Source organism: Strigops habroptila, chromosome 5 (genome assembly GCF_004027225.2).
Source record: "Strigops habroptila isolate Jane chromosome 5, bStrHab1.2.pri, whole genome shotgun sequence".
NCBI lineage: Eukaryota > Metazoa > Chordata > Aves > Psittaciformes > Psittacidae > Strigops > Strigops habroptila.
Window position 1 is genome coordinate 62193973 of NC_044281.2, and position 19571 is coordinate 62213543.

Here is a 19571-nt window from a genome sequence, read left to right on the forward strand (position 1 = left end):
AAAGAGAAGGCTGCGTGGAGACCTCATACCAGCCTTCCAGTATCTGAAGGGGGCCTATAAGGATGCTGGAGAGGGACTCTTTGTTAGGGACTGTAGTGGTAGGACAAGGGGTAATGGGTTCAAGCTTAAACAGGGAAGTTTAGGTTAGATATAAGGAAGAAGTTCTTTACTGTGAGGGTGGTGAGGCACTGGAATGGGTTGCCCAAGGAAGTTGTGGATGCACCATCCCTGGCAGTGTTCAAGGCCAGGTTGGATGGAGTCCTGGGTGACAGGGTTTAGTGCGAGGTGGAACTAGATGATCTTAAGGTCCTTTCCAACCCTAACTATCATGATCTATGATTCTTGAGTGACTTGAGCTACCATGAACCAGCCATCAGGAATCCACAGTCATGGGAGCTTTGGGGGCCATACCCCACTGAGCAGGGTACAGTGAAGAAGCTGGGAGGATACACAAGTAATCCTTCTTTTTCATAGACACCTGAAGACTTGCTACCCAAGACTTTGAATCCAGGCTTTTCCAATTTCATCTCAACATCCTGAACTGACATTGTAATATACAGATAGCCAGATGTACTGGCTTCTCACCCTGACCCTGTGCAAATAGATGATTTATTAACATGGTTTTGGTGGATTGGCCTCACCCAGGCAGCCAAACTCCCACCCAGTTGGCTTGCTCACTCCCCACCCTACCCCATGCATTCCCCCCTCCAGTGGAATGGGGGAGAAATAGAAGAAAAGAGCAAGTTCTTGGGTTAAGACAGGGAAATTATCCACCAATTACTGTTGTAGGTAGAACAGACTCAACTTCGGGGAATTTAACTGAATTTATTGCCAATTAAAATATTTGAGTATTGATTTGGGTATTGAGAAACAAAAACTGGGGGGAAAAAAAAAAACCAAACCACAAAACCAAACAAATGTCAAAACACTTAGGGAAAACACCTTTCTGTCCCCCTTTCCCAGGCTCAACTACGCTCCAAGCTTGTATCACTGCAGTTTACACTCAGTCCATTCAGCAAGGCCATGAGCATGCAAAGGCAGGAGGGGACAGGGAGCTACAGCCAGTACATGATTCTGACACATCTTCCTTCTCATACTTCCACCCCGGGTCCTGAGTCCTCCATGGGCTGCAGGGAGTATCTGCTCTGCCATGAAGCACCTCCACGTTCTCCTCTCAGTTTGGTGTTATCTATCTCTGCTGTTTGGCACTTTTTGTTCCTTCCTCCTCTCTTTCCTCTCCATTTTTGACCTTCCTTAAACATGTTTTCACAGAGGTGCCACCACCTTAGCTTATAGGCTTCATCTGTGTCCTGTGGTGGGTCCACTGTTGGAGTCAGCTTGAAATATCTATCTGGCACAGGGCAGCCCCTGCAGCCTCCCACTGCCAATACCTTGCCGCCTACACCCACTATAATGGCCCAGTAACAGTATCTGCTATGCAGATCAAGTAGGAACAGTCTTGACTAGATGGTCATTGTAGGTCCCTTCCAACTGAAATATTCCATTCTCTTCTATTCATAACACTGTCTTCCTGCAAAGCCTTCCCACAGTCAGGAACCCCACACTGCAACAGTTCTAAACCAAACAGATTTTATTTCTGGTTTCTGTCTGTGGATTCATTATGAAGACAGCAGAGTATTTCTTTGCTGCTCCATAACAGGTTCAATAGCTTCTAACCTGTCTGTTAAATCGCTTACTTGTGTCTGCAATTGCAGTAGCAGTGCATGTTTATGCATTTTTTACATAAAGAATATAAATGCATTTATTTCTGCCTATCTGTATCACAAGGAAAGCATCTCAGGTTCAGGTGTGTAACTGTCTTCCCCTACAAACTTGCTGGAGAAGCTCAGATTCTAGAGAATGACTTTCTGCAGGTGAAAAGGTCTCCATGTAATGCTAATCCCTGGAAGACATCTCTGCCAGTCAGCCTGCACTATCAGCTCCCGAAAGAAGCCAGAATGTCTTTAGGAAGAAGTATTCTCTGTGTCTTTATGGAACGTGAGAAATTTAAACAAGGAAGTCTAGGCACTGTGAGCATTGTTCAGGATCTGGAATTAAATAGCACAGTATTTGCCAGTGATCTTGCAATCACCCTTTGTCACAGTCCATTTAGATCTCTCAAACTTTATTTAAATAATTCTTTTGTGCATAAGTGCATGGATTAAGAATTACAGGTTATAAATTATGAAACCTTATAACTGGAATAAGTGAATAAGTGAATTCACATGATAGGCCAGTCTGAGCAAAGGGGATTGAGCCCTGCCATGTTTGTTTGTTGTATTTCTTAACAGGCTCACGAAATAATGTTTATTTCACAGAGTACATTGTCCTGTAAATTTGAGAGATCCAGATGGACCATGACACCCTTAACATGAGACAGAAGTTAAAGTAGGAATAAATAAAGGACTCACGCAATCCAAATATTGGCATTGCAGCTATTATTTCTGTACAACTGTCACTGAACCGAAGAGAAACATGACTATCGACCTTGCAGCAGCTCAGCAGACATTTTCCCAACTGGTTGGTTATTTTGTTCTTGCCTCTATCAACTCAGCAGGATGCTGGTAAAGGACCATGTTTTGGGTCTGGCTCTTAAGAAAAATCTTAGTCTTATTTGCATCTTTCTGAAGAGGATCTCAGTTTAGGAACATATTTGTCTCCTAAAGCACTCAGAAATTTTCTCTGGGATTCTACTTACATTCAAATTTACCCTCTCTCCAGAGGTTTCCTTTGGAGTAGAATGTAAGCAGAGAGTTGTTTTTAACACTCTTTATGAAGTACCAGTACCTTGCTTGAAAATGTGCCCTGGCATGTATAATGGAGGTCACATTCTGTCCAGCAATGCAGCAGAAGTCATCAGTGCCTGTGCTGGCACTGACCCAGTAGGCTTTCATTCTGTCTTAATCAGGGAGCTGATGTTTATGCCTCAGCATCAAACCTTTCTATACTCCCAAAGCAATTTGTATATAAACTTGGTATTGGTGATTGTACAGGAAAGTCTAACAGCTCTTAACTACAAGTAGATGCAATGGTAATTGATCACTTCAGGATGGCAGTAGGTTAAGGGGTGAATGGTCCCAAACTTTGGGATCACATACCTTTTAGATCACATACCTTTAAAGAAATTTGCTGCAAAGCCTGCTTTATTGATGGTTGCATCAGACGCAAACTTCATCCATACTTTATTTGAACTGGATTTGATATCTTCTGGCTTCTCGTAGCCACAGAAGTGACCAATCAGTGGGCTGTATTCCGTTAGGCCATCTCGGATCTCCAGGTAGTCATAAGAACATGCATCGTGCCATTCAATCTGCAATGGGAAAAGGATATGACTGTAGCTCACTAGTATGAGTGCTCTGAGCCAGGCTAGCTACCCAGTTTGACTTTGGCCAGAGATCAGCTTCCAAACAAGCATCCCAAACAACTGGTCACAACTACGTACTTGCCTCATGGCTGCCATTGAGCTCTCCTGCAGTTGAAACTGCATTCAAGCCTGGGCATATCTCTGTTCTAGTGCTATTTTCATGGCTTCCTTCTGGTGACACCCGGTCCCTGACTATCTACAAGCTGCATTTCCATGCGAAGCTGTAAGGAACAGAGCAGAACAACCACAAACAGAAAGGTTCAAGAAACAGCTGTGGGGTCACGGCTAGTGGCCCCACAGTAGTGGGGTCAGCTCTTTCCAGGACAAGCACAGTACATGTACACAAGCCACAAGAGTCTATGGGATAGATGGGATTTATGCAGCAACCCGGATCCTGGTCATTCCTATCTGTGACTTATACATCAGTGGTCAGAAACAGATGACTGGACACCTAGATAAAAGTGTAAGACATTTTATAATCAGTAGGAGAAAACCTTTTCTGAAATCTTCAGAGCCTGTCTGCCATCTGAGAACATGATGTTTCTTTGGAGATTCACAGACACCTGCAATCTGCCAAGCCTTAGCAACACCAAGAGTTTTTTGCCTGGATTGTGACCATAAGTAACAGTTTTTGAAAAATAATCATACTTAAAACTTGGCTTCAAGACCTCTGAGCAGACTTCTGGTGAGAAGAAATTATGTTCAGAAGTATTCAAAAGAATTAAAAAAAATTTATTTCTTCTTCATTTTAAAGCATCTACAGAGGCAAAATAATATCTACAATATAATATAAAATTACATTTCTCACCTCAAAGGCTTGGAATGTGATTCCTATGTGAAAACCCTCAGAAACTGTGATCTTCCAGATGCACTCTTTGGAAGGTCTGTAGTCATCTGGGTAATTGGGCGATTGGATCTGGCCTGCATCTTTGTGAATTTCTCCACCACAAATAGCTTCATAAAAAACAAATAGCAAAACCACAAGATTGCAGGTTTTTCATTAGGTGAAGCCTGCTCCATACATCGTCCTCTTCCTTATTCAAATCTGTATCATTACTCTGTTACACAAAGGCGGCATTCAGGTCATGGAAGTTTTTCCAAATCTAACATTTTGTCTTAGTGACAGTGTCTCCTGTCTTGCTGTGCCAAGGAGGACAACCTCCGTGGAAGGTGAACTCACTGGGATAGAGAATTTTTATGAATTTGCGCGTTTCATATTCCTGGTCACCTTCATAACTGCTTAAAACCCGGTACCAGCAATAAGGACCAAGAAAAATTGGCAAAAACCCCAAACAAAACCCAGTTGCAAATCTGATCCAGCCACAAGATGGCAATAATGCAGAGAGGTTGTGGACAAAAATTGATAAAAGTTAAACATTTAAGGACAATGCCTCCTGAAAATAGAAGTTACCCTTGTTGCCAAGACACAGAAGTCACAACAGTGGAAAGAAACAAGCCATTGCCAGAGTTTGCTCTGGAGGTCAGTAGGGATTAAGAAAGATTTTTGGAAATGCTCCAATTTCAGCAAATAAACAATGGAGAGAGGTGCTGATAATCTCACTACCTGCTGCTCTGACATGAGGAGGCTGAGTTAAGAAAAGAATTATGCAATGGACTGTCACTGTTTCTGTGGTACGAGCTGGCTTCCACCAGTCATACTCTGTGCTTGCTCTCAGGCTTAGCTGTAGATTTCATACCTTTCCAATTGGAAGTTTCTTGTGGGAAAGGGTTACATAAAAAGCCAGAGTCTTGAAGAGTTAGGAAAATATGAAGAGTTGGAGGAAAGTTTGACTGCTAGGTGCACATTCTGCTTTCATTTGATCTCCTCAAAAGTCAAGTGAAGCAAGTGTAGCTCATATTTACTAAGCCTTTAGGGGTCATTTATTAATTAACAGGAAATACAGAAAATTGTCAAGAGAAAAGAAAGCTTGCATAGTGACTTTTGCATGTAGCCAAGGTAATATTTTTTTTCTTTCAATACCATTTAACAATATGAAGCACAATGCCATATTAACATGCATGATGAAGAACAGAGAAGTTGCTTCCCCAAAGCATTCCTCACCTTGCTTTTTTTTTTCTTTTTCTTCTAAAGTTGGAGCAGGTATCACTGGGGAATAACCCACTGTAAGAATTAATCTGACAAGCCCACCAACACAATAACCCAAAATAAATCAGTCTATTAGAGACACGCTAGTTTGATCACTTCTAATTCCAACAAACTACCATAAAAGGGATGTTACAAACCACATGGTTCAGGCAACAGCTGCTTCTCAGGAGAGATGTAAAAAACCCCATAATCAGGCAAGCTACTTCTGTCTCTGGGGCAACAATTCCTGTAGAAACCAGATATGTCTCCTGTGAAACACATTTGTTAGCCCCACACTGTTGTGAAATCCTCATATGCTTTACTTGCACTTCTCCAACAGTCCCATGTTTTCTTTGCTTCCTTCTGTTAGTATCATTATTCATGAGTATATTGGGCACTGGGCTTCCAGTGTCATGCTTGTTCCTGTGGCTGCAGAAAGAAGATGATGCAATGTTGATACCAAATGGTGACCCTCAATACTGTGGACAACACTGGTACTTCTAAGAAAATGCCTGTTGCCCAGAGAATCATAAAGGCTTTTAATACATTTTAGAGCCAATATTGCACAAAAATAAGCATATATGGAGAAGGGATGTTACTGATTTGTTACTGACTTTGGTAGTATTGCTCCGCTGAAGTGGTTTCAGCATCCCGTGCCATGCAAGTTTCCAAAGTACCTGACCTGCTAAAGTATCTGACATGCTAATTTCTAATCTTCTGTAAGTAAAACATACAAGAGAGAAGCCAAAGAACAATCTTTGCATTTGAGAAAAAACAAAGCAAAACCAGAAAGACTAAAAAAATAATGAAAAAAAAAACCCACACAAAACCCGCAACAAAATAAGCTGCGGTAAGTGATACAAAATGCATGATCCAAACCAGAATTTTGCCTACTAAATTACTGGAAGAAATCCTGCTACTCCCAGCACTGCTGCTCGCAGGGGCTGGTTATGGCAAACAGAATGTGGTGTAGGAACAGAAGCTATAGCTCCATGCTGCCATCCTGTTGTCCCCCCAAAAAATGTGATGATCTCATTGGAAGATCCATGCCTTGTCTGCTGAAGCAGCCTGCAAAATCTGCCAATATCCATAAAGACAAGAGTGAGAGCTGCATCTAACCATGTGGTGACACAGAACTCCTGCTGATCCCATAACCCCCTGCATCCTGTTCTGTCTGCTCCGTGCAATGCAACAGACTTCTAGCTAAGGGCTGTACCTTCATAGACCACAAAGAAGCCTTTGCCCAGGATGTTACTGCTGCTCCGAAACTCGATCCACAGCCTGCTGTCCGTGGAAATCATTGGTTCAGGGATCTTGTCACCACAAAATCTACCTAGAAGGCAGGAAAGAGATGATCAAGATCTCCTGGCTGACAGGCAGCACAGCATAGCAGGCACCTGTGGCTCCAGGAAGCAAAGAGGCTGTGGTTAAAGGAGCTGTGCTTGTGTAAAACACCCTTTCATTCCCACCACTTGTGCTTTTAAATGAGTTTCTGTTCCCATCCCCCCCCACAATTAATTCATGTCCTCTTCAATTATTAATTTAATAAAAGTTTTCTTCAGCTGTCAGCAGAATCCAGTAGTCATAGATGCAGTCTCTATTGCTCTGGTAAATTCAAAAGAGCTCTTTTTTTGACCACAAAATTGGGCAAATGAGCTGCAAGGGTGGGAAACCATCCCTTGTCCTTCTAGAGATGTGGCATTAAGAAACGTCTTTTCCATCTGTTAGACCTTGGAAGTTCCTTCAGCATTTTGCACCTAAGAGAAAATTGTCCAAGTCAAACCAAAGGCAAGATGTGGCCATGCTGATGAGAAAACACTGTCCTCTGCTCTCACCTCTTCCCAGTTAAGCCTCTGCAGTCATTCAAACTCTTTCAAGAGAGACCAAGAGCCCTTTTGCTCCATGATTCACCCAGATCTGAGCTCTCTGGCAGGCACCAGCACTGGTAAATACCCAAATCCTGCTAACAAGAATGAGTCCTGAAAAAGAACAGCTGCAGATGTCCCAAACAACCTTAACAACCCTGATTTGCTGCTCCTCTACCTGTTTATCCTGGGTTCAGCTGTAACAGTTCCAGACAGAAGCTCCTCACAGAAGCCGAGCAAGAACCAAGTATGCAATGAGAGGACTCAGTGCAAACGTGGTGCTTCACTTCAGGTGACACCAGCACGGCTATATACTGAATTCAACACGGCCTTGGCACCTTGTCCAACTGAATCACCAGTGGGAATTTGACAGAGGCAGAGAGCAGCTTGCCAGGTTGAATTCAGTCAGGACAGCAGTGATAGGGATCCTGGCATTGCAACACCAGGCAAAGGCTTACCTCCACTGGGCTAAAACCCTGGTTAATGCCTTACCTGCAAGATAGCGCCTTAGTTCCCATTAGCAGGCTGCACTGGTATTTCCCTACGCTGAATAAGGTGTCAGATAATTCAAGGCTTGTTGGCTGACAGGTCACAAAGGCTATGACCTTCAAGCATGCAAGAGCTATCCCTCAGTGGCAGGCCACACATGAGTTGCAAAACTTTGTTTCTCTTCAACAGCAGTTTCACCACCAACTTTTTTCTCTTATGGAGTCAGCCATCCAAATATTACCTTGGATCCTAGCTTTACTTGGCTACTCAGTTATAAGCCCCTATATCCCCAAGCTGCCCAGCGCTGTTGGGGCAGAGTGACAGCCCTGCAGTGTACCAATACCATCTCCCAATCTCCACTCCCAAAGGGCATACTAACAAAAAACATCAGCACTGCAAAGCTCCTTCTTCTAGGGTCACTGAGCAACTGCCTCCTGGATTTAGACTTGGAGTTTAACAAGGGTGACAAGGAGAGGAAACACAGATGAGGAACGAGAATGAGCAAACTCCTCAGAGTGTGATAAAGGGCCCATTCATAAAAAATTATACACCATTTAAAGGCTGGGTTTTCACACACTTCTCTGGGAAAACATGCAGTGCACATGTATTTTTTTCTCCGCGCAAGAAGCCCGTGCTTTCACAATTCAAACTAATCCCCTCCCCACCCCCTGCTGAATTGCCATCTGTTTGCCTCTTCCGAGCTAATTTCATGGGCTCAGCCCCTTGCGGGAGCTGTGGCCACTCATGCAGTGTCTCCTTCCAGATGGAAACACTCGCAGGTCCACCTGCACTGGGGGACGGGGAGGTGCTTGGCTTCTGAAATACCTTTAAATTACTCAGCAGAAAAAATAAATAATGAGCTAAGTCGCAGCTGCTGGAGCAATGTTACCTGACGCATGTACAGCAGAAAACAGCAATACATGCTGCCAACCCCAAAACAGGCAGGAAGCAGTAAAACCGGCTTCCAACTCTGCACTGAAACTCAGGCCCATGGAAACTTCCAGAAAGCAGCATGACTTCAGCCTTAGCACCTCACCTGGTACCAGGGCTGGGATGCCCAGTGGCGCCAAGGAGAGCACCCAGACCTTCGTAAGCCTACTGACCCCACACTGACTAGCCCACTCCTGTGCTGCAGCATGGAGCATAGCACCTCTAACACAACTGGTGATGCTACACAACCTGATCACTTACTTCCTTTCAGGCGGAAGTGACTGTTTGCAGTGCACCATTTTACATTTGAGAGCAGGAGTGGAGCAGAGCCCTTGCACAGTTTGACATTCTAGGCATGGTCTAGCAAGTTCCCTGTTAGAAGTACAGAGGCTCAAAGCACAGACTACTTGTGTATTTGTAAACACAATACTTGAGAAATAATGGCAGGAGCTTGGGCCAGGAGCTGCATGGCTGCTTCATTCTGACTGCCTGGCAGTTCTACCCTGGTCTTAGGAAAAAGCAGCAATAAAACTCCAGAGACCACATTTTTAGTCCCAGCCCTCTCTGCCTCTCTTCTCAAGCTGCAAAAGGAAGGAACAAAGTCTCTGCTACCAAAGGGCTTGGAGCAGGGATCATTTGATGTGAATACAGCACACTGACATCTCTGGATGGAGACATTAATGAATGGCCAGTACACTGGCTCAACGGAAGCTCCTTCCAGGTAAAGAAAGGTTTGTTTCTGTTTGTTTTCCCCACCTACCACCCTAAGCATCAAGAAGAACACAGAAAATGCAATTAAAATGGAGCAACTACTCACCCAGTAACGGAGCCTTCCTCCAGTAGCCATCACGCACCTCCACATAATCATACCAGCAAAGGCGACTTTTAAATAGGTCCATTGATGTGAAGTTTAACATAATCTGAAAGGAGAGAGCACACGCTTCTGTGGGAAGGGAGCTACTTTCAAGGGAAGACCCTACAGATTATGTGCTTGACCTCTGCTACAGTGCTGCCTAAGTGAGTACACAGAAAAAGACAGTTGGACAGTTTGCTGATTTTTTAATCAGCTTTCCTGAAAAAAAAAAAATGCTTCTCGAAGTATTTTAATGAAGCCATGAAAGTATATGACAGCAGACAGAACTCACTATCCGTTCTGTAATTCACAGTCACTGCTCCTCAGTTACTAAAATGACTAGAAAAGCCCAATTTGTTGGGTTTTGGTTTTGCTTTGGGTTTTCAGGGGTTTTTTTTTCATAAAAAATTGAATCACTGGTTTTGTTTAATGTGAACATCGTAGAGAAGCACATTGACCCAAAACGCAGATGTTTGGGGTCTCTACGCTTACAAAAATGACACTTGTAAGAAATAGCTGATTTTGCTGACAAGTTTCCACATTCTGACAATTACACCCACACCATCATTATGATGCAATTGTATTTGGTGGCTTTACTGAGCAGAGCTTAGCATTAAAATTTTATCCCTTTGGTCTCCTTCCTCTGTAACATGGATTACAGGCCTCTCTATGGGCTTACGGAAGTCATTGAGGGGGTGTGCTTCTGGCATTTTTCCTTGCAAGATTTGATGAATGTATTAACTTACATCTATAATCTGCCACAGAAACATCATTAGATTAAAATAAAAGCCCTGGCCGGATGTGCAGAGTGCAGTCTGTAACTATGTCGCTTTTGTTCACACTTTTGCAGTTTTCTGACTTAGGACAGCAAGTTTTTCTATGGTGTTTCTATGCAAATGAATACTACAAGCCCAATATCTGTTCTAAGCTAATGTCTCAGTGCTATGCTGCTACTTTGTACCAAGTGCTGCATTTGATTAAACAGATAAGTTGAAGCATTTAATCTTTTAATCTGAACTTGTTTTTTTTGTTGTTGATTTTTGTTGGGTTTTTTTTGTCAGTGGTTCAGTATTTAGATGCTGGGTCCTATCCAATACAACTCTTCTGAAGAAGCTGAGAGACAAAGGCTGAGAGACAAAGGGAGAATTTACGGTAACATTTACACTGCAAAACTCCCAGTGCCATAGTCTCAAGACCTGGGCAGTTATTGGCACCTCTGCCCCTGGTGAAGCTCTCCCTGCAGCGAATGGCAGGAGCTCAGCAGCGCATGGGACTGGGCTTGCGGATGACAGAACCGTGCCCCAGAGCAAAACATCTGCTGCAAAATGAGTGAGCTCTGCTCTTCTTTGTTCAAGTCTGAGTCTTAAGAGCGTCTCGAGGGTGGTCCTCAGCAAAGCCACTCTGCCGAGGAGCTCCCAAGCCAGGCTGTGCATTCTTGCAGGCTGGTACAGCATGAAAGGCCTGAAGGGCTGGCATTAGTGGATTAAGGAAAGATTTCATTTCCACAGGAAGATCAATAAAACAAAAGGTGCTGGGAAGAAAGTGGACAGGGTGGATGACTGATGCGCAGCGGGGCTCAGTGTTTCAAGGCAGGGAGCAGGAGTCCCCTGACAGGAACATTACGCCTGTGTGACAGGGGCAGGCCACTGATGTCAGTCACAGCTCCTCAGGCTCTCTTCAAGCCCCCAGCTTGCTGGCACATTTTACCCAACTCATCTGACTGTCACCTGGCTTTGAAAGGTGGGTGACAGGCAACGTCCATGCGGGGCTCAACCTCAAATCAAGAGGAAGGATCAGAGATCAACATGCAGCCCAGACCTGTGAGGGGGCTGCACTCCAGCAGTACCTCTTCTCTCCTCAGGACCATGTATTCCTGACCCCATCTCTGGGAGGACAGCAGTGGTGCTCAGGAGCCTTTCCAGTCTCCAACCCTACACTCCAGGCACGTTGGAGATCTTTTGGCAGTTGCTAGTGCTGTCGTCACAGGCAAAACCACATGCCAGGGAAGCACACAGTACACCTTGTGCTGGTGTGGCACCTACCTTCTCCCCTGGGGTCACCGAGATCCTCCAGACACAGTGGGAATAGGACGGGTAGCTATTCGGAAAGCCAGGGGCTGAGAAATTCCCTGTTGAGTCCTGCAAAGTCTCTCCACAAGCTGCAGGAAGAAGAAAAAAAACCCAGCAATGAGGAGTGACTCTCTGAAAGATGTCAGGGGCTACCGAAATGTTTGCACATGGTTGTGTGCAGGTTGGTGGCTGGTGCTCCAAGGATGTTCATTCATGGTACTGGCAAAGGTCATTGACCAAATGAGATCTTGCCAAAGGGGTAATGTGAAATTTGTCAGAATTCTTAGGATAGAAGATGATCAGTGCAAGGACACAGGTATAGCAGCTTTTAAAGAGGCACCTTTCTTCCTTCTCCTTCCTTCCACATGCCAGCACTCAGTAGTTTTCAACCCTACTGAGGAATATCTTATCCACTAATCAAATGCAAAACATCAACCCCACCCCACCTTGCAACCCCAAGACTGCTGCCAGCAAATCAGTTTTCCCTTCACTACAAGCTGCTCAATGAGGTTCTCCTTAGTTACCATTGTTAAGTGTCTTTCTGGAGGGTTAAAATATCCTAACAAAAGCAGGGCAAGCCCCACTGCCCTCATGCTTCATCTGTTCAGCACCTACCCTTCTGTCACACTGTGCAGGATAAAACGTAAGCACTGCAGCTCACTCTGCTCTCCACCTTCCTGTTTTTGTGGCCTGCTGCAGTTGATGAAATGTAGATCCCAGAGTGACTTTTGGAAAGCAAGTAATATGCACACACATATGCTCCTTTAGGGAACCACGGCTTCCAACATCTGGGAAAGCTGTGACTACTGTAGTTCCTGCTCTCCGAGCGAGAAGGACTGAGCTGGAACAGGGAGTGACCATCTACATCTTCAGAGCAGCTGATGAGCTAGATGGGAGGATCATAACTATCAAAGCTTCCATTTCCTTCAGAGTGCTCACTAGACACATGCAAATGCCTATTGCAAGGAGCAGGGGCTTATCTGCTCTCCAGTTGTTTCTCCAATTTCATAACGAGCTGATCTTATAAAGCTGCCCTTGACCTGCAGCTTGGTTTCCTCAGTGACGGTAAGGCAGCTTCCAAAAATCCCATGTTAAGCAGCAGTGCTTTGAAAGATCCGACAAGGCCCTCCCTTTTTCATGGAAATGCCAGAGGATATTCCTCTACTTCATGTTATCACACCCTCACTAATTTTTCAGCCATGATTGATTACGTTTAGATGGGCGGGTCGCAATTTGGAGGTGAAAAGAGACTGGTCCCATTCAAAAAGTTTAATGTCTTCAAAAAAGGAAGAGGGAGTCACCTAGGCCAGGATTTCTTTATTTCCCTGAAGCAGTTTGATCCCCAGCTTGACAGATCAGACTAGATGAACAATAGGTGCAGACATAAAAAAGGGTTTTGCCCAACCAAACAGCTTATAGGGGTGCTCTGGAAGGTGGAGTCACTCCTAGGAACAAGTTGCACATATTTCAAGGCACAGGTCAGCATGGGATCTGGCAAAGTGATTCCTGTCAGGAAAGGTATTTTTAACTACTAGAAAGAAAGCACAACTGAGCAAAATCAGCAGGTAAATGCACACACCTGCCCTAGAGGAATGAAGAAAATAAATGAAAGGTCAAAACTTTACATTGCTCCTTACTTCTCCAGCAGTTTTGAGCACTGAGAACTCCCCCTACATTATGCAACTACAAAGGAGCATTGCACAGCAAGTTTTAGTTTCAATTCTGCAGAAATAGCTAATATCCTCCCACCTCTGCCAAAATATTTGGCAGGTGATGCTGTCTGTATTCATCAAGTGGGCAGAAAGATGCTTGTAAAAAGTGATAACCTGCATGCACCGGAGAAGAAAGAAGGCTGCCATTTGCAGAGTAAGTATACTTGCTTCCTTTCTACCTCTTGCAAAGATGCCTTGCCTTATTATCTTCGCCGAAATCTGTTAGGACAATTTCAGCTCCCAGGATGCTGCTAGGATCCTCAACTATACTGAGGATGCATGCTGCCCATTTAACAGTTAAACATCTCAAAGAAGCTGGGTCCCAGCCATACGTCAATACTTATGCTGAGGACAGCAAACCATTCTTCAGCTGATCCTCTGGCATCACCACTGGTCAATGCATGGTCTGGAGCAGCTACCATCTTAGGATGTCTCTAGGAATGCCATCATCTGGCAAGGTGTCTCAGTAAAGAGAGGATTCCAATCCATAACTCACCAAGATATATAAAGATTCTTTTTCTCTGCTCAAAAATCTTTTTAAAAGATAAAGTTTATTTAGTAGGCTCTACATCACTGGGAACACATACTACATGACTGTAATGACATAGGACAAAGAGGACTACTGCCCTAAGCTGAACCACAGTGAAGGTCTCTAACAGCCCAGACTTAATTCTCTCAAGTGTAGTTACACAGTTCCTGGCAAGACTGTGTAATTATGGAATAGGCACTAATGTATCCACTACCAAACACTACTCTGCAAAACACTGTTTAAGGAGACCTAGTTAACTGTCCAAACCTTGCAGAGGAAACTCTCCAGACAGGCTGGGAGAGGCTAGCCTTTCAGCTCAGAGAGGAAACTGCTTGCACGTGCAGGGAGAAGCACGATAATAATGAGCAATGCGTATCTGTGCGTAGAGCACAATCTCTTGCAGAGCGCACCAAAAAGCAATACAACTGTACTCCAGTTAGTGGCAAAGAAGCCAATAGGTCCAATAACACTAGTGTTTGGTACTTCTGGGATCCAAGAAGCTGAGCCGAGGTGGTTTTTGCCCCTGGTAAAGAGGCTGTTGCACATGTAAGCAGCTAGAAAGGAAAAGAGTTGAAAAGCAAAGCAGGAGAGGTGAACGCTTCAGAAGTCATTTGTAAATGAAGTAGTTGAGTGACAGGCACTTATTGCTTATCAGCTGGTTACTGATACAGTAAATCTTTTTGAAAATGTACAGAGAATTGAAATAAATGATATAATGGAGGACCATTCTCAATTTATAGTTTAACCATTCCTGCAGTTAGGCCTGTTTCCTTTAGCACAGCACAAAACAGCAGGACATGCTGTTTTCAAGTCTTTTGTAGTGACTATACTCATCAAATCCTCAACCATTAAACCATATCAAATCTAGTGTCCTCAACATAAAAAGGACATGGAGCTGTTGGAGCAAGTCCAGAGGAGGGCCACAAGCTTGATAAGAGGGCTGGAGCACCTCCCATATGAAGAAAACTGAAAGTAGGGGCTGTTCAGCCTGGAGAAGAGAAGGCTGCGTGGAGACCTCATACCAGCCTTCCAGTATCTGAAGGGGGTCAATAAGGATGCTGGGGAGGGACTCTTCCTTAGGGACTGTAGTGGTAGAACAAGGGGTAATGGGTTCAAACTTAAACAGGGGAAGTTTAGACTAGATATAAGGAAGAAGTTCTTTACAGTGAGGGTGGTGAAGCACTGGAATGGGTTGCCCAGGGAGGTTGTGGATGCTCCATCCCTGGAGGTGTTCAAGGCGAGGTTGGACAGAGCCTTGGGCCACATGGTTTAGGGCATGGTGTCCCTGCCCATGGCAGGGGAGTTGGAACTAGATGATCTTAAGGTCCTTTCCAACCCTTACTATTCTATGATTCTATGATTTACTACTATGTAGCAGAATGCATTTTGCCTTCCAGAAATTCCTGCGACAAATTTCATTTGGTTTCACCTGGCTTGACACTAACTTTAACCCAGCAGGTATAAGCTTTGTGGAATGAAGAGCAATTTAAAGCAGCAGGGTTTTAGAATGGAAAACCTAAGCCAGCCTTAACTGTAGCAGCCACAAGAGCTCCAGTCTAATGAGTTGGAGAGCCCTGTTTCTTAAAATAGACACAGCAGTCATCCTGGCTCATACCAGTGCATGCTTGTAACTCATCCTCCACCATGTTTGCTCTTTTTTGGGGGATTTTCTCAGGCATTCTCAGATGGAGACTCTTTCTAAAAGGGAAACCGTCTGCCATTCAATTTCTGTATCATGTTGTTGCATTTTACCTAAAAATCCTCAGCTTGACTACTAAACAAAATTTTCCTCAACCTAAAGCCTCATTCAATCCCTGCTTGAACATACAACTGCAGTGCTTTGTTTTTGAACTCCTGTGTTTTGCATTTTGCAGAGGAAGAGAACTTTTCAAGCTACAGATTCAAATGGCAGCTGAAGATAATAATGTCATAACATATACTGTACCCCTTTCTCTTCGAATGAAAGCTGTGTATAAATTTTGATGCAAAGAAAAAAAGAAAACCAAACCAAACCAATAGATATGTGAAGAAAATTTGTTTAGTAGGCTTAAAGCTCTAATCATTCTGCTGCAAAATATGTTTTGAACTGCAATAACCTGTGTGAAAGCTTTATGGGAAAAAAAAAACCAACTAAAAAGTAGAAAAGTTCTACTTTGCAAGTGGAAAACTTGAGACTCAGAAGGGTCCTCATTTTAAAGAAAGTTGCTTTATAGCTTTTAATTTGACTTTAACCTCAGGCCAAAGTGACTTTTCAGCTTGCCTCAAGAAATCTGAATCTGCAGTTGATGCTTCCAGCTATGAGAATGAAAAGCCTGCTTGCATTAAGTCTGACTCAATCAAAAAACATGGTACAAAACATCCTTTTTTTTTTCTTTCTTTTGAGTATTCAAACAAACAAATTCCTAAGCTAATCCATGAGATAATTTTCCAAGAACTACATCTTGTTCAACCAAAAGCAAATGAGAGAAAATTCTAAGTGGTAAAGAGGAAAAAAAAAAAAAAAAAGATAATTAGGACTAGCACACCTAAGAAAGTTATACCATTCACTATAAGCTAAGCAGAGATCCCCAAACATCACAGATCCTGAAGTCATCAGAATTTATTCTAAACCTTTATGAACCCATGCTCTCTGACCTGTAGCTAGATACAGAGAAGCAGCAGATTTGCACAGCAAGCTATCAACCAGTTCCCATTGCCTTATGAATGGTTCACAGGGCAGTGCTAGCCAGCCATTCACTTAAGATGTGACTCTGCATACTGGTAAATTCATCCCTTTCTTCTCATCTTCTCCCTTCTCTCTCTGATATGCTTATTCCAAGAGGATTAATCATTTATGATCACATTAGGTTTATAACCGCCCAAAGCCACTCTCGACTGGACCAATATTCTGGCCAGACCAACCCATACAGATAAACTCCTGGGCTGTGCTTACAAAAGTCCTTTTTCATCTCCCTTATTATCATGAATTATCATGAATGTTCATGATAATTCTGCAAAATTAGGGCAACTTTCTCATTCTCCAACATGTTCTCATTGATGTTTCATTACCTGCAGAAATTCAGCACAGCTTGTTAAATTTTCTGCCTCCGAGCATCACAGTTCCCATGCTCTCTGCCCTCTCAGTTGCTGTAGTTCATGCCACAGGCACCAAACTGGGTGCCATCTTTGCTTAAAGCCTCTCTTTCAAGCAAAGAGCCTTTCTTGATGAATCCTCATATTCAACCTGTCCTTAAGGCCAGCAGATTACTTGTCTGAAATTTAGTTTTCTCTATTAACCTATTCAGCTAAAACTGTTGCATAAACTTTCACTAACATCTCCACTTTGAATGATCCTTCTGTTCTGATAGGTAAATTTAGTCTCCCAATCATATCTGTGACCCCAATTCTCTTTCTGCCAATCTTTTCAGACCCCTCAAAAAGCAGGACACAGACTGTTGGTCTGGTATGTCACACATATGTAGATGGGTTCTCTATCAAAGCTGTTCCCAGTCTATCAATCCTTTGACAGCAGAAAGAGTGATACAACCCTCCCCTGACCAGTTCAAAGCACCAGATTCCACCATCTGGTTTTTCACAAATCAATATTTTTGAGCTTTCTTCCATGTTATCTCCCAAGCCTCAGTGCAACATACCATAATCACAGGATAAATTTGCAGTTTTCTTAAGGCTCATCTCTGGGACAACAATTGTATAAATAACTCAACAGAAGTTTGATGGTTGGTGTGCAGAGAACCAGCATACCAGATATGTCTCTGGTAATAAATGAGAGATATAATATAGCCACTTTGCTACCTCCTAGACCCCTCTTTCTCCGTGGTCTTGTACATTGATTTAATTTTCTATGAACAGAGTCTACACTGGACCAACTTGGAGCCCTAAACCAAACAGGAATACTAGCAAAGTACTAATAGGAGACACATGTTAGGCAAGTTCAATCCTCTCACAGCTCCAAGCTGAAGCATTTGGTGGTCTACATTTCCTGAGTCTCTTTCATCAAAGAAATTGTTAAGGTACTCTTGAATCCAATGCCTTCCAGATAAACCATGTATCTATAATAAAGTTGGAGCCATCTCCATAAGCCATATTTACCTGGGCATTTGTACAACTTCCTTGCCTGAGCGATGTCTCCCTGACTCAGGCGAATACGCTGACCAATAGTTGGCCGGACCCCGTTATCATCACGACGGGGAAGGATGGTGTCGAGGAAAACCCCTCTAAAGGGAAGAACAGAGACACAGAGCGGTGAAGCAGGCAAAGTGACATGATGCACAGAAAGTCATTCTGGCAGGCCTCCCGCACCATCCCCTTCACCATATCCCATACTAACAAGCAAGAGTAATGCAGATTGTGATAACTGCATGTCTTGAGGTGGCCTTCTCACTAGAGCAGACAGCTTCCAAATGTACAGGCAAGTCTGCCAAGCCAATAAATTCCTCTTTTGATATATCAAAATTGCTGCTGCCTCTGTTTGAGTATAGATACATTCCTTGCCATAATTCAGAAAAGGCAATGAAATATTCTTGCAGAAGGCTGATGGCACATCTGGCTCAGCAGGAGCGCGGACTGGACACTTAAGCCAAAGGAGCAGAGGGAAGAGGAGTTTGTTCAGTAGCAGATGGGGTTGGGCTGTCAGTGACTGGTTGCCACAGACAAGAGAAAAAGATCAAGGGTTCTACCTTTGTTCTGCACAAGTTTCCAAGCTAATAACTCCACTCATCTCTGCTTCTTTTTCCTCACTGCTATTTCTTCCATGTGGTACTTCATACTCACAAGCTCTTTACTGCACCTCTGATCTCAGTCCAGTGAAGGGTTTAAGCTTGGGCCTCACTTCCATCGAAAAGAGAAGTCCGTGCATCCAAGCAAAATCTTGTATGCAAGAGAGACCCCAAGGCAGCCTTGGCTGAAGTGGGACAAATCAGAAACCAGAACTCCAAGTTGGTAAAGTCCAAGCTCTTGCAACCAGGTTGTCCACTCCACAGGAACCATTTCACTGTGCCCCTGAATGCCTAACAGGGTTGGAGGTGCCAAAGCTAACAGTGAACTTGACAGTTCAGCATCAGCTCAGTGAGGCAGACTTCTCTTTCTGAGGGGCAGAAGCAATATTTTTAGTACTGCCTAATCCTGATGAAGGAGTCTTCAGGTACGGGTTAAGATCAAGTCATTCTCTTCACGGGGCTACTCAGCTGTGTGAAAGCCTTGGGAAGAAGTTTGAGAGGGGTTTTTTTGCATTGGTTTAATTTTAAATTTGGATCACAGCTGTCCAAAGCTGTAGTCAGTATTCTTGAAAATAAAATATCATTCTACTAAACATGTTTTGTGAGGTTAAATTATTTCATAAATATTCAAACTGAAGAAAGAAGGGAAAGAATTTAATCTGTTTTAGAAACTAGAATCAGCTTTTGCATGGGGAATGCTGTTTTTCTTCAGTGGTAGGAAAATTCCTGATCAGCACCAAAATCAATGCTTACAAGCTCTGAGGTGAGCCCATCAAATTTTGACTGACATATTAAGGCTGGCATTCTACATGCCAGCTGCATGCCTCAGGCTGAATTTATTTAAGTTCATGCACTGAAAATAAATCCTCCAATTCCAGTAACACCACTCACAGAGAAACAGGTTGGTAAGTTTTCAAGGCTTCTCAGGAGCTCACAGAAGAACTAGGTATTCAGTAGGG

General features: G+C 43.5%; 3 protein-coding genes across 6 annotated transcripts in view; all 3 read right to left on the minus strand.

Moving 5' to 3' along the window:
• The window catches only part of MARCHF8 (membrane associated ring-CH-type finger 8), a 149169-nt gene that overhangs the window by 42249 nt on the left and 87349 nt on the right, over positions 1–19571 (minus strand). The gene's annotated exons all lie outside the window — the stretch shown is intronic.
• Positions 2999–18418, minus strand: LOC115608668 (tolloid-like protein 2). The gene is made up of 6 exons (XM_030487840.1): positions 17987–18418; positions 11630–11745; positions 9552–9654; positions 6667–6783; positions 4173–4318; positions 2999–3310 (listed from the first exon to the last, which is right to left on the minus strand). Exons 3-6 carry the CDS (start codon positions 9649–9651, stop codon positions 3107–3109), a joined length of 567 nt encoding a protein of 188 aa, XP_030343700.1. The 5' UTR covers positions 9652–9654; positions 11630–11745; positions 17987–18418; the 3' UTR covers positions 2999–3106.
• Positions 11311–19571, minus strand: part of LOC115608060 (zona pellucida sperm-binding protein 4-like) — a 29719-nt gene continuing 21458 nt past the window's right edge. The window contains exons 13-15 of the mRNA XM_030486196.1: positions 17987–18111; positions 11630–11745; positions 11311–11361 (exon numbers count right to left, since the gene is read on the minus strand). Coding sequence (XP_030342056.1) covers positions 11311–11361; positions 11630–11745; positions 17987–18111 — 292 coding nt within the window. The remainder of the gene's footprint in view (positions 11362–11629; positions 11746–17986; positions 18112–19571) is intronic.